Source organism: Rhinoraja longicauda, chromosome 11 (assembly GCF_053455715.1).
Source record: "Rhinoraja longicauda isolate Sanriku21f chromosome 11, sRhiLon1.1, whole genome shotgun sequence".
In the NCBI taxonomy this organism is placed as follows: domain Eukaryota; kingdom Metazoa; phylum Chordata; class Chondrichthyes; order Rajiformes; family Arhynchobatidae; genus Rhinoraja; species Rhinoraja longicauda.
In genome coordinates, this window is record NC_135963.1 from 47,658,019 (window position 1) to 47,685,143 (window position 27,125).

Here is a 27,125-nt window from a genome sequence, read left to right on the forward strand (position 1 = left end):
GATGTCAGTCAACCGTCTCACTTCGTGACCTTGCACCATGTCCATCTTCTCCATCAGCTCCATCACTCCTTGCTAATATTAATCGAGAACTTCCTTCAACACTCCCATCATCCCCTATGAAAACTTCTATAAGTAATTCTAAAATTAAAAATGTAAATAACAATATGAGTGAAGTTCTTTGACCAAGCAATATATGTACCACCAGCTATTGAAACACCATTATCTCCTGATGCTCCAGTGCTGCGACGGTCATCAAGACATACTAAACCCCCTGACCATCTCAACATAAATAGGAGGGAAGAATGAAGTGTGCGCATGTGCGGGACTCTCGGGCGGGCGAGGCCTGCGGAATCAGCAATAATTTCCAGACGCTTTGAAGATATGTATTACAGAAATGAGTTGCTTAAAGCTTAAATAAAGTTTAAGTAAATTGGAATTTTCATTTGCCTCACAACACAAGTGTTGAATAGAAACATAGAAACATAGAAAATAGGTGCAGGAGTAGGCCATTCGGCCCTTCGAGCCTGCACCGCCATTCAATATGATCATGGCTGATCATCCAGCTCAGTAACCTGTACCTGCCTTCTCTCCATACCCCCTGATCCCTTTAGCAAAAAGGGCCACATCTAACTCCCTCTTAAATATAGCCAATGAACTGGCCTCAACTACCTTTTGTGGCAGAGAATTCCACAGACTCACCACTCTCTGTGTGAAGAAATGTTTTCTCATCTCGCTCTCTGTGTGAAGAAATGTTTTCTCTTCTCGAATGTCAGCCCTGGTATTGTACATTATTCATCATCAATGTTTCTGACACAAAAAGTAAAATAATTTATTATGTTGCTTTTTCCAAGATCATGATCAAATGCAATCACATGTTATTGATTCTGATCTTCTAAACACACAGTTAACCAATTTGCCATTCACATAAAATCTATTATAACATCTCTGAACTTCATAACACATGATACATTTCCAGGATTACATTTTGTACACTAACTTCTATTTCATCTGCATTGCTATGAATTATTTGCACTATCAATTCTGTAAGATTTAATGAATGGCTGATGCCATCATTTTCACTTGTATTAATTAAATCTAGCTTAGCATTACGCTTATAGCTTATCTTGATTTCTTGGAGGTGTAATCATCAGAACTGCTGATTTTTAATTCATCTCGCAGTTTGCACTGAATAAGTTATAATGATTCCTTATAACATCTCCATTAAACTTTTCCCTTCTCACCTATAGCTGTGCCCTTAAGTGTTAGTTATTTCTAGTTTAGTTTATTGTTACATATACTGAAGTACAGAGAAAAGCTATTGGTCATTTCTCACCTTAATTCTTGACAACCATCTTACTGTTTATGATACCACCTATTTTACTGTTAACTGCAAACTCATTAACCATGCCTTGAACATGCTCATCCAAATAGTTTATACAGATAGCAAACAGCAGTTGGATCAGCATCAGGCCTTCAGTCCCGAAAAACAATCTTCTACCACACCCTCTGCTCCCTTTTGTTAGCCTCCTCATGTGAAAAAAAATGAATGCTGATGGCATATACGGTACGATAGAACTTTATTTATCCCAGGAGGGAAATTGATAAAACACAAAATACATGAAATTAAAGTGACGAATGGAAAGGATTGGGGATGTGCAAAGATTGGGGGGGGGGGGGGGGGGGAAGGAAGGGAGTCAGTCTACCCCATGACAGAAGGGGGAGGAGTTGTACAGTTTGATAGCCACAGGGAAGAAGGATCTCCCGTTGGCGTTCTGTACTGCATCTTAATGGAACCAGTCTGACCATGAATCCAACTCCGCCCCAGGACGGAGCCAACCTTCTAGATGAGATTGTTAATCCTATTGGCGTCCGTGGCCTTCGCCCTGCTGCTCCAGCATACGACAGCGAAGAAGATGGCACTGGCTACCACCGATTGTTAGACCATCTGCAGCTTCCTACTGCAGACATGAAGGAGCGGAGTCTTCTCAAAATGTCCAGCCAGCTTTGTCCCTTCTTGTACAGGGCCTCAGCATTCCTGGATCAGTCCAGTTTACTGTCCAGTTACACTAGCAAGATATTTATACTCCTTGGTAAACTGCACATACCCACAATTTATGGAGACAGGGGACAGGGGTGTTCATCTCCTAAGTCCACCACTAACTCCTTAGTCTCGTCGGTGTTGAGCTGCAGGTAATTTAGCCCACCACTCAACAAAGTTGCTGACTACACCTCTGTATTCAGCTTCCCACTCCTCACTGATGCTGCCCACAATTGCAGAGTCATCTGAAAACTTCTGCAGGTGGCAGGAGTCTGAGCTATTTCTGATGTCCGAGGTGTAGATGGTGACCAGGGAGAGAAGATTGTCCCCTGTGGGGCTCCTGTGTTGCTCGCTACCATGTCCGAGTCACAGTTCTGAAGCCTGACATATTGTGGTCCTCCAGTCAGGCAGTTGGTGATCCAGGATACCAATAGAGTGTCCACCCGCATCTTCGTCAGTTTGCTTCCCAGCAGTGCATGCCAGATGGTGTTAAAAGCACTGGAGAAGTAAAAAAACATGACTCTCAGAGCTTCCTAGCTAATCTAGTTGAGCATAGGAAAAATGGAGCATGCGGATGATGGCGTCCTCAACCCAATCTTTGTTTGGTAAGCGGAATGCAGGGGGTCAAGGTAGGGTTTAACCAGGGGTCACAGGTGAGTAAGCACTAGCCTCTCCAGGGACTTCATGATGTGTGAAGTCAGCGCCACCGGTTTGTAGTCAGAGGAGCTGGGACGTGTCCTCTTTGGTCCAGGAACCAGGCAGGATGTCTTCCACATCACAGGACCCCTCTCCAGGCTCAGGCTCAGGTTGAAGATATGCTGGAGTACTCTGCATAACTGGCTGGCACACGCCTTGAGGACCCTAGGGCTGATACCATCGGTACCCGTGGCCTGGAAGGAGTCTACTCAGCTCTTTCCTCATCTGTTCAGCCTTGATGGTCAGATACGACAAAGAAACATTAATTACTTCATCATATGGCAACACACACATCAGAAAGCAACACATTTCATCTTTTAACATTTACAAGTGTTTATTTGGTTTACTGTTTTAAATGTTTTCTGCAGGTTAAGGATTTCTCTGCTCATACACTGATTCAACAACATGATAACTTGGACGCATCCTTGGATAATTGTTTCAGTGGTGACACGGTAGTAATTTTTCCAGGAGAGTATCACGCTTCAGGATTTGGAATGCTAACAGATGATATCATCATAAAAGGTATATGATGGAGTAATTGATGTACTCTAATATATCACCATATTGAAATGTTAATTACATCTGGAGGTTGATGAATGTTTAGTATGGTGTATTTCAGATTGTATAATATCTGCACAGAAGGTTCCCTTTCAACATGATCCCTCGTTGTACAATTTCCTCGTGCAGTTTCACTTGATATTTCTACATTTGATTATTGAGCGACCTGCCATCTTCTCTAACCAAAGAAAAACACTATTAAGTGAAAACAGATTGCGGGAAAATCACCGCTTTTGTAGTGTATAATTTTTATTACAACATATTAAGATGATTTAATTAATTGGGTGGTACAAATCCAAACATGGATTTTGAATTATTTAAGTGGGCAGTACAGAAATATTGAATTTTATGGATGAAAATACATTTAAATACATTCCTATTTTCACATAAATTATTTTATAGCATCGATGTGCCTTTGTTTATTTAGCTGCTGATACTTCTGCAAATGGATGTGTAAATATCAATATTTTGTTTCTGTATGGGGTGCTCAGGTGGGAATTATACCTCTGGTTTGGAGTGGGGATGTTCTTGTCAAGCCCCTATTAAGCTTCTTGGCCACTATAGGTCCCTACCTGATAATCAACTGCCACACATGGCTCTAAACAGCTCTTGCATGTGACAGCGGCCTTACCCTAGAAGCTATGGAGGTCCTAAATAGACATTTAATCTGCGATAGATCATTAAAATACCTCAAACAGTTGTAGAAAATAATCAAAGTTTTTTTTTTCTAAAGCTTTGGAAGATAGTGGTAGAAGTAATAGCTTTGTAAGGTCCCTTGACAAATTCTAGTAGTGTATTTTGTAGGTAATGCCTCCCTGACTCTGCCACTGACAGATAGAGTGAAAGATTAAGATACTGCCCAAGGTGCCAATCAAAAGGGCTGCTTTGTCCTAGAAGATATTGAGCTACTTGAGCATTGTCACATTCATCCTGATTGGTAGAACAGTCCCAATCGACTTCCTAACGTGCCTTTAAAATGATGGGAAAGGTTTTGCAAATTCAGTGGGGAATCAACTTCTACAAATAACATTTCCAATGAGGAATGATTCCAACCATTGGTGAGTTTTATTCCCGATTTCCATTAATTTCAGCTTTAGGGTGCCTTGATACACAGGAAGGTAATCATTCACTCTGCATTTAGCCTTCCTTTTCTAGAGGAGACTACAGTGCATTCAGAAAATATTCAGACCCCTTCACTTTTTCCACATTTTGTTACATTACAGCCTTATTTTAAAATGGATTAAATTATTTTTTTTATATCATCAATCTACACACAATACCCTAGAATGAAGAAGTGAAAACAGGGTGTTTAGAAATTTTTGCAAAGTAATTAAAAAGAAATAACTGAAATATCACATTTACATAAGTATTCAGACCCTTTGCTATGACACTCAAAATTGAGCTTATGTTCATCCTGTTTCCATTGATTATCCTTGAGATGTTTCTACAACTTGATTGGAGTCCACCAGTGGTAAATTAAATTGATTGGACATGATTTGGAAAGGAACACACCTGTCTATATAAGGTCCCACAGTTGACAGTGCATGTCAGAGCAAAAACCAAGCGATGAAGGAATTGGCCGTAGACCTCCGAGACAGGATTGTGTCGAGACACAGATCTGGGGAAGGGGATAAAACATTTTCTACAGCATTGCAGGTCCCGAAGAGCACAGAGGCCTCCTTCATTCTTAAATGGAAGAACTTTGGAACCACCAGGACTCTTCATAGAGCTGGCCACCCAGCCAAACTGAGCAATCGGGGGAGAAGGACCTTGGTCAGGGAGGTGACCAAGAACCCGATGGTCACTCTGACAGAGCTCCAGAGTTCCTCTGTGAAGATGGGAGAACCTTCCAGAAGGACAACTATATCTGCAGCACCACCAATCAGGCCTTTGTGGTAGAGTGGCCAGATGGAAGCCACTCCTCAGTAAAAGGCACATGCCAGTCCGCTTGGAGTTTGCCAAAAGGCACCTAAAGGACTCTCAGACCATGAGAAACAAGATTCTCCGAAACCAAGATTGAACTCTTTGGCCTGAATGCCAAGTGTCACGTCTGGAGGAAACCAGGCACCGTTCATCACCTGGCCAATACCATACCTACGGTGAAGCATGGCGGTGGCAGCATCATGCTGTGGGGATGTTTTTCAGCGACAGGAACTGGTAGACTAGTCAGGATTGAGGGAAAGATGAACGGAGCAAAGTACAAATTAGATCCTTGATGAAAACCTGCTCCAGAGCGTTCTGGACCTCAGTCTGCGGCGGAGGTTCACCTTCCAACAAGACAACGACCCTAAGCACACAGCCAAGACATCGCAGGAGTGGCTCAGTGACAAGTCTGTGAATGTCCTTGAGTGGCCCAGCCAGAGCCCGGACTTGAACCCGATCGAACATCTCTGCAGGGACCTGAAAGTAGCTGTGCATCGACGCTCCCCATCCAACCTGACAGACCTTGAGGATCTGCAGAGAAGAATGGGAGAAGTTACCCAAATACAGGTGTGCCAAGCTTGTAGCGTCATACCCAAGAAGACTTGAGGCTGTAATCGCTGCCAAGGTGCCTCACGAAAGTACCGAGTAAAGGGTCAGTAGGAAAATAACTGCAGATGCTGGTACAAATCGAAGGTATCAGAAAATGCTGGAGTAACTCAGCGGATCAGGCAACATCTCTGGAGAGAAGGAATGGGTGACGTTTCGGGTCGAGACCCTTCTTGACTGATGTTGAGGGGGGGGGGCGGGACAAAGAAAAGCTTTGTAAATGTGATATTTCAGTTATTTCTTTCTAATTACTTTGTAAAATTTTCTAAACACCTATTTTTGCTTCATTCTGAAGAATGTGTGTAGATTGATGAAGATTTTTTTTTTTAATCCATTTTAAAATAAGGCTGTAACATAACAAAATGTGGAAAAAGTGAAGGGGTCTGAATAGTTTCTGAATGCACTGTACATTTGGAACAGCAATGCAGCATTAAATCCTGTTAAATGTTAAATAGCTCAACATACGAAATTAGGATGTCCATGGTTCTGGGGAGCAGCCCAATAGGTTAAACAGTTATCCCTTTGTTCTCAAGATAAGCTCCACTCTTGTAGCATTTTTTTCAGTGGTAAAGTATTGCATTAGAATATGAAGGATTATAAAAAGCATCTGGACTGTGACTATGTTTGATGTCAGTCTTCTCTGAGTTTTCATGAGTTTGGAAGCATGAGTTTACATGAGTTTCAAGCCATCATCAGCAAGATGCTTAGTCAGAAATAGGAAAGTAAAAAATAAGTTAAGTTTAAGTTTCAGAGAGGATGGAAAAGGAATAGCTAGAACAATGAATATCTCTGATAGAATGAGCCCATGGTTGTCATGGGAATAAATCGCAGATTAAGTTATCTGGTTGATAGATTAATGACAGAAATTAGGGACAAACCATGAACAGAAGAATGTAAAAGCATTCAACTGGGGGTAGTTAAAACACAAAGGAACACAAAAGCAGAGCTGTATGACATACCCAGTGAGAAAGAAAAATAGAGCCAATTTTACAGATGGTTGACCTGCAGCTAGCCAATTCTGACATGATCAAAACAATTGAGTTAAGTTGTAGAATTAGACTTTCCTTTATTTACGTAAATGTTGGCGTTTCTCAGATATGCCTGTTTAACTTTCTGAATAAAGTAAAGTCAGTTTTTCACACATGCAGAAATAAATATTACATTTCCAAATATAATTGATATTTAATCTCAATGTATTGTTTGAGTAATACTTAAAATTATATAATTACATCTGGCTTTCCAAAGTGCCCAATTAAGGCTTCATGATCCAGAGAGCATTAAACAAATCTGTATCAACTGATGGGAATTATTTTTTTAGAAAATCGCATCAGTAGTGAGATTGAAATTGATAGAATGTATTTATAAAGCAGAATTTGAACTTTGTTCTAATCAAAGGTGACTAAATTAAATAAATTGTTAAAACAAATTCAGGGCAAAAATGTTTGTTTCACTGACAGGCGCTGGAAACCGTGAAGAAATCGTAATCTTATCAGATCCTACACAAGACAATTTTGTCGCATCTAAATCCCAAAACATTAGCTTAATTCACCTTACTTTAGTACAGAGGGGAACTACTGATGGCATTGTGGTAGTAGAATCAGGTCACATGACGCTTGAAGACTGTGTTTTGAAATGCGAAGGCACTGGAGTTTGTGTACTCACAGGAGCAGCCTTAACCATGAAAAACTGCGAACTGACAGGAGCTCAGGTTAGTATACTTAAGTGACAATATAGAAACTGCTATCTGCATAAATACTTCACTGCCACAAGAAAAATATGTAACTTGATGCAGGATTTTGCATTGTTAAAGTCAGGACAAATGTATATCTGTTGCCCTAAGTTTGGGAAGTGATCTATATGCAAATAAATATATCTATCAGATGTCTCTGAAGAGACGAATCGAAGACCTAATACTCGATAACGGGTTCAGATAAGATTTTTTGATCTTCAAGCCAATATATTGTATCCTCAAATGGAAATGCAGGGGAACACCACCTACAAGCTCCCCTCCAAGTTGCCTATCTTCCTGACTTGAAAATATATTGTTTCTCCTTCAGCATTACTGAGTTTAAATCCTGCAATTCCCAGCTTGAGGCATCATCTGCATTGAACTTAGCTTGGACCCATTGGGAACCGTGCAGATTGTCTTTGTGGCATTTCTTTTGGGGCAGAAAACGCACATTGTTGTGCATTTGATTTTCATAAATTGCACTTTTTTGGAGGGCACTGGTGATGCTTGTAACAATGTATTATCAAAATCAAAATGATGAAACCATCTTCCCCATAATCATTGCAGATTAATATTTTGTGCTGTGGTGACCAAAGCGTATAATGTATTGTCTATTGTCTATAATCCTGATTTGGTTAGTCTAAACATATTGTTTTTTCATGTGACTTGAATTAAGCATGTAACACAATACCAATAGAAATTTTGTTTAAAAAAAAGTGAATTATAAATCAGTTGCAGTATGTCGGAAAAAAAACAAGTATTCTTGGTGTAGACACAAAATGCTGGAGTAACTCAGTGGGTCAGGCAGTATCTCGGGAGAGAAGGAATGGGTGACGTTTCGGGTCAAGACCCTTCTTCAGACAAGTATTTTTGGTGTGATCTGTTCAGTTCTTTTTAACATCTTAGTAAATCTTCATTTAATTAGTGTATTCATTCTAATCTTGACATTCTCTAAAGAATAAAGAGAATTACTTCTGGGATAGTACGGATGGGATACATTTTCATAGTGTTGGTGATTGTGTTCTTTCTATAATGGGTATTTAATTAATCAAGCAATATGTCTCCCGAACCCATAAGTTGAAAATGAACTTTGACACGTCTATTATTCCCAGATTTTCCAGTTTATTAAGTCACTGTAATTATATTAAAACCACATTTTTCAACTAAGTGATCCGCAATTCATGAGAAGAACAAATTAAATGGACATTTTTTTATTGATTGCATTTTCCCCTAATTTATGTTTGAAATTTCATTGTTTTGTTTGATTAATTTAAAAACATTACACCTAAATTAGTAATTCAATTTTGCATAGGCATTGATAATTTCATTATCTATAGGTTTCAGTGACCACAAAAATATTAGATACTTGCTGAAGATGTTATGTTGAAGTTAAACATTATTTTTTACAGGGACCAGGTGTTGAGCTATATCCAGGAAGCGTTGCTTCTTTAGAAGGAAATGATATATACAAATGCAGTAATATTAAAAGTTCTGATGTCCTCAAGAGCATGTTAGGTGGAATTAAACTGAAGGTAAGACCAATATATTTTACATTCATTCCTTTTAATATTTCAATATTTCTCGAGAGTAATTTAATTCTGGAGAAAAGACTGGAAACATTAGCTGTTGACATGTAATTAAATAATATTTTATGCTGCAGAGGCTGCAGTTTTTGTTAAATAATTTACCGAAATATAAGTGCTATGAACTGAGCCTTCAGTTATAAACAGTTAAAATAAACATAGCACAAAAAGCAAGGAAATTTGTGTTTGGTAGATTATTTCTTTGTTGTAACAATGCTTCTTGGCAATAAATCTTATACCATTGGAAAGCCTGTTTATTTCCCTTTTAAATGGTGCCACATTTGTAAGGAACATGCATTTGTGGGATGAGCAGCAGAGCTGAGTATATGGGTTGCGCCCATGAAAAATTTGTCAAATCTTCTCTGCCAATGCCAAACAGCTTATTCTGCTGTTGCTATTGACTCTTGTTTTGAGCTTCTGGTACCCCCAGGTACTGACAATCAGGTGCCTGATTGGCACCTGATTGGCAGCATCTGTGAGCATGGGCCCTGCTACAGTGGTCAGTAGGTGTCTGCTCCAAGAATCGGCATGCCACGTTTGACTGATCTGGATAGGGCCCGTGCGATAGGGCAACTTCAAGCTGGTGTTCCGCAAAACCAAGTTGCGGCATTATTTGGAGTGAGCCCTAGTACCATCTCCAAAGTGAAGGCCAAGTTCCATATAACGGGGGATGTCAGAGACAGGCCGCCAAGTGGGCGTCCCAAGAAGACGACACCCGAAGAAGACCGTTTCCTCACCCTGTCAGCACTTAGGAACCGTAGGCTGTCTTCTACAGATTTGCAGTCAAGGTTTGCAGGACGATATGGCCGACGGCTCTCTGCCCAGACAATTCGGAACAGACTGCACGCAGCCGATCTCCGGTCTCATAGGGCTGCCAGGAGGCCTGCCATGACTGCCCTTCACCGTCAGGCCCGTTTGCGCTGGTGTCGGCAACACGTGCACTGGAACCTGAACATGTGGAGGAACGTTATGTTCAGCGATGAGTCCAGATTCTGCCTACGGCAGTTGGATCATAGGGTCAAAGTGTGGAGAAGACGCGGAGAACGCTATGCTGATTGCTGCACCGATAGAGTAACATCTTTTGGTGGAGGCAGTGTGATGGTGTGGGGCGGCATCTCCCTCACTGGAAAAACGAGGCTTGTCATCATTGGAGGCAATCTCAATGCAGAGAGATATCGAGATGAGATTCTGCAACCAGTGGCAATCCCATATCTCCACAGTCTGGGACCGAACTCTATCCTCCAAGATGACAATGCTCGCCCCCAGAGCAGGGTTTCTCAGAGACTACCTCCAGAATTTGGGAGTGGAGAGGATGGAATGGCCTGCCAGCAGTCCTGACCTCAACCCCATTGAACACTTGTGGATCAGCTTGGGCGTGCTGTTCATGCCAGAGTGACCAACACAACCACGTTGGCTGACTTGCGACAAATGCTGGTTGAAGAATGGGATGCCATCCCACGACAGTGTGTGACCAGGCTGGTGACCAGCATGAGGAGGAGGTGCCAGGCTGTTGTGGCTGTGTATGGTTCTTCCACACGCTACTGAGGCTCCTGTTTATTAAATTAATAAATTGTTAAATTGCCAATATGTCTTGTTTCTTCAGACTTCAATCATCCAATCCACCAAACAACACCGAACAAGAGTCAATGGCAGAATAAGCTGTTTGGCATTGGCAGAGAAGATTTAGCAGATTTTTCATGGGCGCAACCCACATACTCAGCTCTGCTGCTCATCCCACAAATGCATGTTCCTTACAAATGTGGCACCATTTAAAAGGGAAATAAACAGGCTTTCCAACGGTATAAGATTTATTGCCAAGAAGCATTGTTACAACAAAGAAATAATCTACCAAACACAAATTTCCTTGCTTTTTGTGCTATGTTTATATGTTTACACTTTGGTAATACAAGGTGGAATTTAGAATTCTCACATAACGTTCCATTATTTACCCCACTTTCATGAAGATGTTGCTGTTGCTAAGTAGTCACCATAATCTTTGGATAGTATCCCAATTACCTCAATCCTGGGGAAATAACAAATTGCTGGAGGAACTCGGAGTCAAGCAGCATCTCTGCCTCACACACCGAACAACTCATCTAAAAATTAACTTTGCACATACCTTCATATTTTCAAATAGCATACACTTACCAGACCTAAGAATTGCGGAAGGTTAGGAAGAGACTCACATCATTTTCAAACGCAAACTCAGATGCAGACATTTTGCATCATGTAAAATTTAGCTTAGCGTGCTATTAGACAGTCTGTGTGGTTTGCATGTTCTTCCTGTGACCATGTGGGTTTCCTCCCACATCCCAAAAAGGTGTGGGTTTGTAGGTTAATCAGCCTTTATAAATTGCCCCCCTTGAGTGTAGGAAGTGGAAGCGAAAGTGGGATGATAGAACTAGTGTGAACAGGTGATCAATGGTTGACATGGACTCGATGGGCCGAAGAGCCTGTTTCGACGCTTTATCTGTAAACTATCTCTAAGCTAAAAAGGTGGATGGGGTAGCTAACATACCAGTTCTACAAATAACTCAACGGAGGATTCGATTGGGATAGTCTACTGCTGCAGCTGATGGGTGCGCACTGTGAATTTCCTGGTATTTTGGCAGGAATGTTGGGAAGTATCTTTAATTTTAGGGAGCATGAAAATATCCTTCATCAACCTTTGTGCATAGGTTTGAATTTATTCTTCTCAGCGTAAAGTTGTTGCCTACTCCATCAGTAAACATGCAGGCCAGCCATTCTGCCATGTCTTCAGGCCAACATCTGATTCCAAATCAGAAACCCACCAATGCTTTGCTATGGTAGTTCAGACCTCTCAGAAAAGTACAGCTTTCTGCCATTTTGCCAAGTGTGGTTGCCACATATTACTGGATTGAGAACCTGTTGCCAGAAATGCTAGGCACGGAATTGCTTAAGGTCATTTGCTGCCTGCATTGGGCAGTCACGCACACAAAGGCATGAAAGACAGGTGTACAATATAACTTTTTATGTGATTTTATTTGAAATATTGATACGTCATTGTAATATTTTGCCAATGTAATCAATTGGATCATGCCGACTATAAATTTGCATACTCAGTTGGGAAATCAACGCTCAATGTTATTGCAGTTGGTCTCAACAACCCAGCCAGAAGCCTGGCTCCGTATATTGCATCATCCTCTTCTTCCTGCTCTAGCCGTTTCCCTAGACCTGATGGCGAGAACTAAGTGGCTATGATTTCAAGTTATGTGCCGTCATATCATCTTTGAGACCCACTGTGCTGAATACTGCATGGCTCTTTGGAGTGATCCGGGCAACAGAATCACTGCTTCAGAAACGGAAATCTCCAAATCAAAGATATAGCCATGGGCACTCGCATGGGGCCCAGCTATTGCCCGCCTCTTTGTAGGGTATGGTGAACAATCCCTATTCCAGGCATACACTGACCCTATCCCCAAACTTCATCTCCTCTACTCATTCTTACATTCTAGCCATCTTTTGGTCTGTAAAGCGATTGGTGTCGGAATGGTCTTTTGCTAATTTTTTGCAATATTGGTGATTGGATACCAGAAATGTTTGTGCTGTGTAAGATCATATACAAAACAGAATCCAGTGATTGTAATTCTTTCTGGCCGAAGTGCAATTTCACACAATACCTGCCAGGTGGGTGGGTGGTAAGTCTTTTCTGATATTTGGAGGGTGAGGTAGCACAGCTAAGTGGATTGCACAGCGTACATTATTTGGCAGGTGATAGTCACTTCCAGTGTTCCAGATAATCAGGTGCAGGCAGTGTCTCTGGCTACATCAGCTGAACTCCATGTTTAGGAGCTGGAGTGTCAGCTGGAGTCATGTGTGGAGAGCACAGATAGCGAAGTGATCACACGACAATTTAACAGGAGCAAAGAAAGCACCAGGATGAGGTACAGGAGACTGCTAATCAGTACTAATCTGAAACCAATTTTCCCCTGTAGATAATATGGTAATTGTTTTAAAGGGATTATCCTGTCAAGCATGAGTGACCTTCCATGATTCCCAAAAAAGCAAGCACACATACGACACTAAAGTGGAACCATATTAGCGTCCATTGTTGGCCAAACAAGCAGTCAAATTTTGTGTCCAATTTCTCATACTGATAACGTATCAGGATAGTCTACTCTGATCGTGGATCTATATAAATGCATGTTGTTCCTTTGTCTTCCAGGGAAGGTTTTTACAAAGGTAATGAATGTGATTGAGGAATTGCTGAGATAGGACCTGATATTTCATTGTACGAAAACTGCTTTATTTCCTTTAGGTTCTGCCACCACCAAAACTGAAGCTCCATAACAATTATGTTCATTCCAACAATGGCTATGGTGTTACCATAATTCAGCCGGATGATAGATATTGTCATGATGCAGATGAGAATGTATTGGAATGTGCTGCAGGAGGTGATAAGAGGGATGATCTGGTGAAAGCAATGCAGAATATGAGTCTTGAAATGAACAACAACAAGTTTGAAAACAATTCAATGGGAGAAATAGGCGTAATTGTTTGTTAATTACTCAGATGGAAAATACTGCAAATTAGAAACAGTTGAAATAGCCTTGAGTCAAAAACAGATCCGTAATTAACTGTTAACAAAATTTGTTCAATATTTTTATTTGTAATGAATACATCATTTAAGAAGCTCACATATAAACTCAAAACAAAAATAAAAAACAGTTCATACATTCTGTATATTAAACTATTTAAGCTAGCTTCTCCATCAACATATTGGGCAATAAGTGTGATGTTAATCTGTTCAATAGCTGTGATTCAAACTTTAAAAAAGTTTCCAGCCTGCTGCCAGCTTTTTTTAAATTCTCAATTAAAAGCTGATTAAAGACATGGGACTCCCACCCTTCCCTAGAGTTCATGATCTTTCCACACTTGTTTTGGATTGACTGTTTATATTTAGGAACAGGAAAGTTGAACATTGAGTAAGCTTATGACAAATTCAAAATGGCATTGAAATGGTGCTGATTTTCAGAAAAACATCAAATGTCTGGGAAAGTTTGTGCACACAGACACACAAGTTCTTAGAAGATGGAACCATCTCTGTAAGGCCCGTGAGGCTTAATAGAAGTCTTTCAAGCCTAACATCTGACAGCACTCAGATCTACAAAATGAAATAATGTACTTTTCACTACAGGTTGTAGTTGTATTTAAGGGTGTAATGGAGTATGTATGTATTTCATTAAATGACGTTTAATTTTGCAGTGTCTATTGACATTGCATTATGAACAAGGCGTATGTATGGGTGTAAATCCTCTGCAGAATTACAAGCTTTGTGCAGATTGATTTGAAAGCCTTAAAATTTGAAACAAAATAAATCTGCATCAAAAGAAGAATTGCTTGATTACTTTTCACATTTAAAGTTCAAGTTGCTTTTACCGACCAACAGGAAAATGGGGTATTGATTTTTGAATTTATACAATGATTGTTTCTGTAATATCATCACAGATACACTATATAAAAATGGTAAATAACATTTGGTGTAGATCCTCGATTAAAATAACATGTTTCTCTATTCCTCTGGCTAGAACTGGACTGTGCTTCCTACACTCTTGGCTGAATATTCCAAAAAGAAACATTTAACCACTAAATTGGTTCTACCATAAATCAAGGTGCTCATGACATAATATGCCCAGTTAGCTGAAGACTTAATTTCCACCACTTTGTTGGTCAATTCAGTGAAATAAGAACTTCCATGGAGTCCTAAATTAGAGAAGACAAACTACTTATATGCTGATTTTATTGAATCAGGAGAGAATTACCCAAATATTGTCCATTCATAAATATTTCAATTTCAAATGTCATGTAATATTATTTCTGTTCACTTTTACGCTTCACTGCCTCTACAATTCACCAGCTTCACCATTTGTCTTGGACACCAAGCACCATCCTCTAATAATTCATTAACCTTACATATTATGTCCCACAAAAACTCAAATTCATCTATTATTCTGCCCTCACTGACTGACACTGGTTTGCTGATTGCCATCATGTTAACATTCAACCAAACCCCATCAGTGCAGTCATTACCCAGCCTGCAGAATATATATTTATTCAAATTAATGAATTCACCTCAAATCCTATTGTTGGTAGCAGAAAGATCATGTGCTCATTTCACGTTTTCTGGAGATTTATTTAACTCTTCTTCACCAACTAAAACCATCAAGAACCTCAAGAATGTCTGACATATCTGTAGTTGATGCCCAAATTAAAATTGAATAGAAACAACGATCTATCATTAAATAACCACTCTGCTGTTTAAGAATGATGAGAGGGGTAAACCATGGAATTATAAACCAGTTAGTGCTCAATTATAGAATTTAAACATATGGATAACATAGGTACCTTGAAAGTTTTTAGGTAAATCAGTGTGATTGACATGTTTAGGAAGGAATTGCAGATGTTGGTTTACACGGAAAAAAAACCCCCCACAAAATGGTGGGGTAACTCAGCGGGTCAGACAGCATCTCTGGATAAAAGGAACATCACCCATTCCTTCTATCCAGAGATGCTGCCTGTCCCACTGAGTTACTCCAGCATTTTGGGACTATTGACATGTTGCTTTCTACCCTATTAAATTTGCTAAGATATGAAGTTTGGCAGTTTGGTAAGATTATAGCTAGAAGCATAAAATAAGGAAATAAATGGTAACTGCCTGGGCAAAAGTGGAGCAAACAAACTTCAGTTTAGCTAAATTTCTCAAGCTCTCGAAGACTAGTGCATTTTCTAAATGGTGAAAGGCTGAAACCAGTTGCTTGGACTTGTAGTTTTCATACATAGATCATTAAAAGTATCATGATCTGTACAGAAATAATTTAAAAGGTTATTAAAGTTAAAAGCTGCAGATTTTGGAAATCCATATACACAGGCTATTTTATCATCTGGAATCAAACCATCCCTCGGTCTATGCTTCTCAAAACAGAACATGGTTCATTGTATCTACCGTAATAAATTCTGATGCTGCAAATAAAAAAGTAAATTATGACTGCTTCAGCATTCAGTTATTGTTTCAATAACTCACTATCACCAATTCTATCGGAGAAATAAAATAAATGGTTCTCTACCACAAGGTCAAAAAAGAGTGCTTTGTCTTCAATTGAGCTTTCCTTGAATACACATTATTACCCTCTGCTCGGTAAAGCAATGAGCAATCATTTGATCTCCATGTACTAGAAGGCCTGGGTCTTTCCCGTACCATGTCCCCTTGGCTCACTGGTGCAGGACTCTTCACAGCAAAGTGAATGACGCTGCAGACTCCAGTTTACAAAACTCAATTCATTAAAATAATGCAACAAATTATCATTAACAGGCCATAGAACAATCCCTCTCCTCTTTAATTCCTGCCATGGAGCAACATACTCTTCGATTGAATTAATCTAAAAACAGCCATTAAAGAGTTTGTTTTCATTATGACAGTTCTCATTGATGCTTTTAATGTATTACCTCATTACGCAAATACAAATCTTTCCGGTTTTTATTTCTTCTGCAATACAATGAAAATATGAAGACATTCAAAACTAGCTATTCACTATATAAATGTTAATGTGCTTGGAAATTTTAAGTTGGTATTTAGATGTGTCATAAGTATATGCCCTCCCTGTATGATTGCACCTTAAAATGCAGACCATATAGAAAACATTTGCATAAAAACAAACTGAAACTGATTACAATTGCAATGTGCATGCACTGTTGTTTTACTTAAAACAATTAAATACAAAGCTGTGTTACTATCAATGCATATAAATTGTGCACAAATTGTGCACAAATGCAACTTTTGGTCATCTGTATTTTTCTAGACGATACCTTGGTCTTCATATCCTCCTCCATACCCTCCACCACCCCGGTTACCACTATATCCTCCACCACCTCGGTTATCACCATATCCATCACCACCCCAGTTACCACCACCACCTTGGCTCCCACTGTATCCACTGACACCCTGGTTCCCACCATGTCCACTGCCACTCTGGTTCGCACCATATGCACCACCACCCCTGTTATCAGTCAAACTATCACCACCATATCGACCACCACTGGTCTGGTTACTACCGTATCCACCACCACCCCCAGTGTCACAGCTTCCATCACGGCTCTGGTTACCAATGCATCCACCACCTCGGTTGCTACTGAATCCACTTGCACCACCACGAATACCATCATTATTATCACCACCACTCTGGTAGCCTCCACTTCCACCTTGAGAGGCACCATATCCTCCACTTCCAGCTCTACCATATCCTCCACCACTACCACTTTGGTATCCACCACCACTGTTTTGGTAGCTGCGATATCCACCACTTTGGTAGTTTCCCCCACCACCTCGTCCTCCTCCAGAATATCCTGAACCATAACTGCCACGAGAACTACCATATCCATTTCCTCTTCCATAACCGCCTCCTCCCCTATAACCTGAAGCACGACCACCATATCCTTGACTGTCAAAACGTGCCATCTTGGGAGGACGAGGACCATCACCAAATCTGTAAAAACAAAAAATAATTTCATTAATAGCATGAAAAAATTAAGAAAAGGTTAGTGTCAATAATTTATACTTATCTATTTTCTCTCCAAGGTCAAGCTTTCAATCCTGTTAATATTCTGTACAAAAGCATAACTATATGTTGCTTATAAAGCAACATACAATAAATGAATTGTAATTGCACTATATTCCCCCTAAAATAAATTATTACATTTCTTTGTTTCATGTTCTAAAACCACCAACAAGTTAATAGTTGCAAAGCAAAAGGCAGACATTAATGAATAAAAGGCAGTCACTAGTGTGTGCCTTTTGCTTGTCTGCCTAAGAGGCCATTCATACAAAAATAAGTGTTCAGAGAAGTGAAAGGGTGTTTGATGAATGTGTAACTGCTGTCCTTAGTTCTCTCTTCGCATAACAGCCACATGCTGAAGAACCAGAATGCCGGCTGAAATCTATGACAGAAATGAAAGTGAAACGTATCAAGCTTATACAGGTGAAAAGGTATATTTGGTATTGGCTTTTTATTGTTGTGCACCAGTGTCATAGAGTCATAATCAGTGAAAAACTTAATTTTGCTATTCAGCCAAATCATATTACATACGAGTACAAACAATCAAACCATACACAAGGTAGTGCAAAAAAACCTGAATGCAGAACAGTGTTATAATAGTTTGGGCAGATTGCACATTGCTCATGGTAGATAGGAGGAGATTAATTTGCATGCAATTAGGATGTCCTGACCACAAATAAAAAACATATTTTAGGGTGCTACAGTGACACTGCAAATGGTGGTGCTGTCTAACTGTTCCAGGCTCTTGGCACTGGTTTCATTCTCCAGTGCTGTTTTTGTAATATTTGTACAATGTCCCTGCAACCACATTATCTCTTGAGTGCTTCAATTCCCATCCACATTCAAAAGATATTGCTGGTTGATAGACTAATGGATTACTGTAAATAATGCATTGGTGTGTGGGGGTAGTCTCGTTGGCAATGGTATAGTTTTATTATTTACAACTGTACTGAAATAGTGAAAAGCTTTTGTTTGTGTGCTATCCAGTCAGATTATACACGAGCACTATAAAATAAATATAAACACACCAATAAAATAGGATGTACAAAGAGAAAAATACTCGAAAACGAGAAATAACATGAAACAAAAATAACCACTCATGATTTACTTTGGAGAGGTTTAAGTTTAGATTTATTGCTGTTACGAGTACCGAGGTTCAGTGAAAAGCTTTGTATTGCATGTTATTCAATCAATTCAGATTCATAAATATAATCAAGTCACCACACAAGTACGATAGGTAGAAAGATACAGTGTGTATGGGATAAAGTTATTAGCATTGTAGCTTACCAGTTTCAGAGACAATGTGCGCAATGGGGTAGATGTGAATTCGGACAGTACCCTACTTATTGGAAGGACTGTTCAAAAGGACAATGACCCACTGCAACCTCATCCCTGTCAACGCAGTCCTCCACCCACTCAGCACCAATCATAATATTATTTCAATCTCACTGACGAGAGGCACATCCTCATACCTACCCCATTGACCATGAACCAGGCCACAATCTCCCAACCTTCACCGATTCTATCACCTTCAGCGATCTCTCCTGCACAGCCTCCCAGTTTATTACTGCCCAATTGTTGTCCATTTCTATCTCCTTCCCAAAATCCACCAGCAAGATTGTTTCTGCCTGATCATGCCCCACCAAACACTTCTCCAAATACTGATTCTATATTGTTGACCCTTATCCCGGCCTGACCTCACATGCTCTTCGCCACCTCAACAACTTCCTATTCCTAGGCCCCTATCACCTCATCTTTACCATGGACATCCAGTGCTTCTGCACCTCCATTCCCAATCAAGGAGGCTTCAAGGCCCTCTCTGGTTCTTCCTCAAACAGAGAACCAATTAAGTCCCCTCAACTAACACTCTGCTCTGCCAGGAGGAACTTGTCACCATTAACAACTTCACTTTTGACCTCTCTCTTCAAGATAAGGATGCAGCAAAAGGCACTCACATGGGCCCCAGTTATGACCATTTTTTTGTTAGTTATACTGAACACTCCTTGTTCCAAATGTTCCCCGGTACCATTCCTAATTTGCTCTACTACATTGATGACTGCGTCATGGCTTCCTATCTGAGTTGACTGAAATACAAAGCTTTTCACTCTACTGGTGACAATAATAAACCTAAACTTAAACCTCGCCAAAGTAAATCATAAGCAGTGATTTAAAAAAAATTGTTTCTTCCATGCAGAATGCATTGATTTCATCAACTTTACTACTCTTTGCAAACTTTCTGAAGAATGCAAACAAAATTTTTGACTGTAAAACTCTTGCATTGAAATACTTGCATTCACATTGATCAGAATATGCATTCTAATTCATGTGACCTCATGAATTTCAAAGAATTACACAAAGTGCTTTCTAAAACTTAACATGCAGTTCACCTTGTGTTTGCCATAAGATTAATGCCTGCTGCTCCAGGTTTTGAAATCTGCCGGATCATATTCAGCAGCCGTTCATGTGTAGGGTCCATTTGTCGTACAAATTCAGGATCCTTAGCAACTTCAACAACCAGTGCCTCCATTCCTGCACGCAAAGCAACAATTGCAGCTGCAGCATAGTGTGGCATCTTCAACCTTATCCTACAAAGCAAAAATTACTATAAGCATTTAATGCAACCAACATTAAAAGGATCAACATGGTCGATCCTTACCCAGGAATCCACAACAGTCAAATAATAAATTCATACATCAACTTCAGGGAACATGTCTTAATAAATAAAACATGAGAGAATTATAGAAAGAAACAACTGCTGATGCTGGTTAATACACAAAAAGATACAAATTGCTGAGATAACTCAGCAGGTCAGGCAGCATCTCTGCAGAACATGGTTAGGTGACATTTCAGGCCGAGACCCTTCTTCAGACCTTCCAGAGATACTTCCTGATCTCCTGAATTAGTTCAGCAATGTGTCCTTTTGTAAATTATATAACTATTGCTTAACTGTTTCTAAATTGGCTACACTATACTTAAGTTTTTTTAGGACACAAGTTAAATGATACGCCATAATTTGCATTTTAGTATCTCCAGATCTTTACTCATGAAGGGGAGTATCTCAATGCATACGGGGGTAGGGCGGCATGGTGGCGCAGCAGTAGAGTTGCTGCCTTACAGCGAATGCAGCGCCGGACTCAGGTTCGATCCTGACTACGGGCGCCGTCTGTACGGAGTTTGTACGTTCTCCCCGTGACCTGCGTGGGTTTTCTCCGAGATCTTCGGTTTCCTCCCACACTCCAAAGACGTACAGGTATGTAGGTTAATTGACTGGGTAAATGTAAAAATTGTCCCTAATGTGTGTAGGATAGTGTTAATGTGCGGGGATCGCTGGGCGGCGCAGACTCGGTGGGCCGAAGGGCTGTATCTCTAAATCTAAAAAAAAATCTAAATCGGCAACGTTTGAAGAAGCAGCAAGTATTAACTGAATAGAAACATATCAATACAGTGTTAACTTGATGTTTTTTAAAAGGCCAAAGACAAGTGTAAAGTGGAGGCAAATCAAGGTAACAGAGAGGTATAAGCATGAAATGCAACTGATATGGTGCAATCCAAGAGCACTTGGGATGCACAAAAAATGCTGAGCTTGCCAGCAATGTTTATAACTTTAAAATTAAATTAACATTTTTGAACAATACTCCCATAAATAACAAGTTGAATATGGAGTATAGTGTTCAGTTTTGGTCACCCTGCTCAAGGAAGGATGTCATTAAGCTGGAAAGAATGCAGAAGATTTACGAGGATGTTGCCAGGACTTGGGATCTATAGGGAAAGGTTGGACAGGCTAGGATTTTATTCCTTGGAGCACAGGAGGCTGAAGCGTAATCTTATAGGTGTATAATATTATGAGGAGGGATAGATAGGGTGAATGCACCCTATCTTTTACCCAGGTTAGGGAAATCAACAATCAGAGGACATAGGTTTAAGGTGAGAGGGGAAAGATTTAATAGGAACCCAAGGGGCAATTTTTTCACTCGGAAGGTGGTGGGTATATGGAACGTGCTGCCAGAGGAGATAGTTGAGGAAGCTACTATAATAACATTTAAGAGACATTTAGACACATACAAGGTTTATTGGGATATCGGCCAAACATGGGTAACTAAGTCCAGCTTAGATGCAACATCCCAACTCGGCATGTATGAATTGGGTCGAAGGGGCAGGTTTGACTGTAGATTATATCTCAGATACCAATTTGATATTCTTCTTTAACAGAGATAAAAATTAAATTACTGTAAACGTCAAAGTTACTTACCATTCATCCATCAAAATAATTTCACCGTTTCCTGTCACCTTCTTTGAACCATAAAAGAGTAACTGGAGTGGAGTAACTAAAGTCATTGCCTTTGCGGATACAGCACGGGTTCGGATCTAGAAAAGAAATAACCAATCACTACTACCCAAGTAATATGACAAGCTGCCAATTTTTCAAACAACATCTTTTTTTTTTTAAAAGAAAAATAATAATTATAGGACTGAACAAATTTTCCCTACAAAGACTGTATCTGGTGAACAGATTAAGATTTGAATGCAAATCTTTCCAGGCAACCAATTTCAAAGTCCACTAACTTTTATGAGGTAGAATAGAATTCTCAAGTACAGTTCCAAAACAAGTTTTATTCACGTTCTCTGCTTCATTTTGGAAATAGCTTGTGCACAAGTTTAGACTGCAGCCTTCCAAAAAAGACCAAAGAAGGGAAAAACATTCAAGAGGGAACTTTTGCATTAAACTACATGATTGCATCCATTGTTTAAACTTCCTCCATTAAACATTGTAATTCAGCAAGAATCGGGAATCTATTGTAACATTATCATCTTACACCAATAGCACTGGAACCAAATTGGGAGAATGACCTCTTCTGGAGTGCTCAATTTAAAATAAGCCTAACTTTAAATTTGATTCAATTTGTACAGCAACCAGTTAATTGATTTTACTCAATTTAAAAAGTTGCAATCTATAACATTTACATTTCAGTCTGTTGGCTCAATGAACATAAAACATAAAATAGTGCAGCACAGGAAAAGGTCCTACGGGGTGCCATGACCAACCCTTATCTACCTCCACGTAATCCATATCCTTCCATAGCTATAAGCATATCCATGTGCCAATCCAAATCTCTTAAATGCCATTATCGTATCTGCCTTCACTACCACCACGCCTGACAGTGCGTTCCAGGCATTCATCGTTCTGTGTAAAAAAAACTTGTCCTCCACATCTCCTTTAAACTTTGCCCCCCTCACCTTAAAGCTATGCCCACTGGCATTTAATATTCCCATCCTGGGAAAAAGGTTCTGACTGTATACATCTATGTTCTCATCATTTGATACACTTTTATCAGGTCTCTTTCAAAGCTCCAGCATTCTAGACAAAACAGTCCAACCTCTCGTAGTTAAGGTCATAAGGAATAGATGTAGAATTAGGCCATTCGGCCCATCAAGTCTACTCTGCCATTCAATCCTGGCTGATCTATCTCTCCCTCCTCTCCTGCCTTCTCCACATAACCTCTGACACCTGTCTAGTTGCTAATACTGTAATTCAGGCAACATTCTGGTAAACCACCCTTTTCAAAGCCGTCATATTCTTTTTGTAATGGGGTGGCCAGAACAGCACACAATGTTCCAAATGCAGCCTAAAGTACTATAAACCTACATCATGACTTTCTGATTCTTATACAATGCCCTGTCCAATGAAGGCAAGCATATTCTCTGTATCTCACTTATCTATTTGTGTTGCCGTTTTCAGAGAGTTATGGGACTGGGACACCAAGATTGCTCTGGATATCAATGCTGAGTTAAAGGTGAGTTAAACCTGAGTTAAAGGTTTTATCATTGTGTATTTTTCCTTTACATTCGATTTCCCAAAGTGCAACACCTCACATTTGCTCAGATTAAAAATCATCTGCCATTTCTCCCCCTCATTTCTGGAGATGATCCACTCCTGCTGCATACTTTTGAGTTTTCCTCACAATCCACAACCCCAGCAAACTTGGTGTCATCTGCAAACATACTAATCAACCCATCTATGTTTACATCCAAGTCATTTACATATATCATCAACAACAGAGGTCCCAGCACAGATCCCTGCACAACTCCATTGGTCACAAACCTCCAACCTGAATATTGTCCTTCTCCCACAACTCTCTCAGTAAGTCAGTTATGAATCCATAAGACCAAGTCACTGCTAATTCCATGCATCCTAATCTTCTGGATCAGCGTACCATGGAGGACTTTATCAAATGCCTTACTAAAATCCATGCAGGCTCAACATCCACTCTCTTACCCTCATCAATCACTTTTGTTGCCTCCTCAAAAAACTCAATCAACTTAGTAAGAAACCACCTGCCGTGCACAAAGCTGTGCTGACTGTCCCTAATTAACCCATTCTCTGCCAAATGGGAGTAGATGCTATCCCATAGAATTCTCTCCAATAGCTTCCCTGCCACTGACACGAGGCTCACCAGCCTATAATTCCCTGGATTCTTTCTACTTCCCTTCTCAAACAAAGGAAAACCACTGGCAGCTTTCCTGTCCTCCAGGAGCTCGCCTACGGCAAGAGAAAATGCAAAGATCTTCATCCAGGATCACACTGTTGCCTCTGTCAATAACCTGGGATAGATCATATCAGGCCCAGGTGGTTTATCCACCTTGATGCTCTTCAAGGGCCCCAAATACAAGCACATCAAATTGACCTTCACATCCTTGCCAAGATTGGTAAAGTGAGAAAAAAAATCAAAATAATTACAGTTCCCACTATGTTTCCAATTTGTTTCAAATACTGTACAAATGGAATCAAGGGGAATATGGCAACAAAACATTTGAATGTAAAATAATGATGCAAATGCAGATCTTGCTCTGGACAATGAGAAGTGTGTAGCTGTTATTACTCACCTTTTCTCCAAACACAAAGAAGGGAGAAGGATATTTTGTATCCTGATTGCTGAAGGGACAATTGACAGAAGACTTATGGATAAGTGCATTACGACCCTCTGTTGTTAATATTTTTCGTTTTTCCTTGTGGTAGCACACATTTGGATAAAGTCCAAAGCAAAGAAGTGAGATAACCAGATCAAGGTTATTATCTGGTCCAGTATTGTTAAACACTTGAGTCATCAGACAGTCTATTTAGAAGGGAAGGGAAAAAGCATTGATCAATATTGAAGTCATACTTATTGAAAAAGCATCTATTCTGTCCCAATTCCTATCATATCAAGGAACACATCAGATAGCATGATCCAGGGCCCAAATCACAATATAAAGGATCTGCCATTCAGTACCAAAATGAAAAAAAATCTTCAGCTAGAGGGTAGTTAACCTTTGCAGTTTTCTCAAGAAGATGTACTCATTGAGTATATTCAAGACAGGAAACAGTCATCCAGTGTGGAAACAGGTCCTTCAGCACAACTTGCCCACGCTGACCAACATGCACCATCTATACTAGTCCCTTCTGCCCGCTTTTGACCCATACCCCACAAAACCTACCCTATCCATGTACCGGTCTAAATGGTTTTTAAACATTATGATAGTACTTGCCTCAACTACCTCTTCCGGCAGCTTGTTTGATACACCCACCACCCTTTGTGTAAAAAGGTTGCCCCTCACATCCCCAGTCAATCTTCCCTCCCTACTTCTACTGGTTCTCGGTTCCCTTACTCTGGTCAAAAGACTGCATTTACCCTTTTTATTACGCTTATGATTTTGTACACCTCTATTAGATCACCCCTCATCCTTCTGCGTTCCAAGGAATAAGTGCTGGCAACATCCTGGTAAATCTTCTCTGCATCCTTTCCAGCTTGACAACATCTTTCCTACAACATGGTGACCAAAACTGAACATAATACTCTAAATGTGGCCTCACCAACATCTTATATAACTGTAACATGACCTCCCAACTTCTATACTCAATACTCTGACTGCTGAAAGCCAATGTAAGTAAAGCCATCTTGACCACCCTTTCCACCTGTGACACCACTTTCAAGGAACTATGCACCTGCACCCTTAGATCCCTCTGCTCTCCAACGCTCAGAGTCCTACCCACATTAGGTCCTGTCCACATTAGACCCCAAAATGTAACACCTCACATTTCTCTGTTATTAAATTCCATTAACCATTCCTCAGCCCACTTGCACAACCGATCAAGAACCTACTGCAATTTATTTTTGACAACCATCTTCAGTTTCTACACCACCCACTTTAATGACATCTACAAACTTGTTAATTATACCATGTGCATTCTCATCCAAATCACTGATATAGAGGACAAACAATAAGGGGCCCACGGGCAACAAAAAAAAAGGGGATCAAAAAAATTGGATTTTGTTTGAAATTTTACACACAAAATTACCAGTTTCAAGCCTCTTTTAGTGCATTTCAAAGTGCTGTGTTTTATATTTTAACCCTGTCTTAATTAATTTAGTCTCCTTTTTCCCCTTCTGATTTCCTTTATCTTGCTCCTCGGCTCCCAAAACTCCTCTCGGGATATATTTGATGCCAGTTGCTCACACCTGCCCCATGTCTCCTTCTTACTCTTGACCAGAGCCTCAATTTCCCTCATCATCCAAGCTTCCTTACGCTCACCTGCCTTTCCATTAATTATAATAGAAACATGCATGACCTGGACTCTCATTAACACACTTTAAAATCCCCCTTTGGATGTCCCTTTTCCTTCAAACAATCTGTTTCAATCAACTTGAGCGAGTTCCTGTCTTATACTTTCAAAGATGGCCTTGCCAAATTTAGAATTTTAACTCATAGGCCCTCCCCGTTCCTATCCATAATTATCTTAAACCTAATAGAACAGAGGTCGCTGGTCACAAAAGGCTCATCCATGAACACTTCATCCACTTGCCCCTCCTAATTTCCCAAGACTAGATCAATAGATAGATTCTGAATATTAAGTGAATCAAGGGATTGGGAGCTGGTTCATGCCACTGAAGTAAAAAGAAACCTCAAAGAACAGTGAGAGTAGATTTAACAGTCACATTTCAAAGAGAAACTGAAACATATCTGAAGGCAAAATATCATTTTGATGCGAGGACAATGTGTGGCTACCTCAATAGTTCTTTTAAAGTGGTGGCATGAAGTTAATATTGTAAATGGCAATGCCCTAAGTTTTTAAGATTCCATGATTCCTGTAATAATTTGCTTCTCTGACAGACTGAAGGCATTTACCCCGGTGCTCACCCACAACACACTTTAACAAGACCATTGTCTAAAAAAAACAAGAGATTATTTTTTTCTCACCAAATGAACAATTGTATTATTGTATAAGAAAATAACTGCAGATGCTGGTACAAATCGATTTATTCACAAAATGCTGGAGTAACTCAGCAGGTCAGGCAGCATCTAGGGAGAGAAGGAATTGGGTGACGTTTCGGGTCGAGACCCTTCTTCAGACTGATGTCAGGGGGGCGGGACAAAGGAAGGATATA

The 27,125-nt window shown here is 40.0% G+C and overlaps 2 protein-coding genes across 3 annotated transcripts in view; one reads left to right on the forward strand and one right to left on the reverse strand.

Moving 5' to 3' along the window:
- LOC144598136 (testicular spindle-associated protein SHCBP1L-like) overlaps positions 1-13,658 on the forward strand; it is a 36,034-nt gene extending 22,376 nt beyond the window's left edge. The window contains exons 7-10 of the mRNA XM_078408028.1: positions 3,103-3,256; positions 7,279-7,529; positions 8,960-9,082; positions 13,413-13,658. Of these exons, the coding sequence (XP_078264154.1) occupies positions 3,103-3,256; positions 7,279-7,529; positions 8,960-9,082; positions 13,413-13,658 (774 nt within the window). The remainder of the gene's footprint in view (positions 1-3,102; positions 3,257-7,278; positions 7,530-8,959; positions 9,083-13,412) is intronic.
- Positions 13,659-13,751: 93 nt separating this feature from the next.
- Positions 13,752-27,125, reverse strand: part of dhx9 (DEAH (Asp-Glu-Ala-His) box helicase 9) — a 65,802-nt gene continuing 52,428 nt past the window's right edge. For both annotated transcript variants that reach the window (XM_078407590.1, XM_078407591.1), the window contains 4 exons: positions 24,586-24,815; positions 21,953-22,068; positions 20,091-20,288; positions 13,752-17,634 (listed from right to left, as the gene is read on the reverse strand). In XM_078407590.1, coding sequence (XP_078263716.1) covers positions 16,947-17,634; positions 20,091-20,288; positions 21,953-22,068; positions 24,586-24,815 — 1,232 coding nt within the window. In that variant the 3' untranslated portion in view covers positions 13,752-16,946. The remainder of the gene's footprint in view (positions 17,635-20,090; positions 20,289-21,952; positions 22,069-24,585; positions 24,816-27,125) is intronic.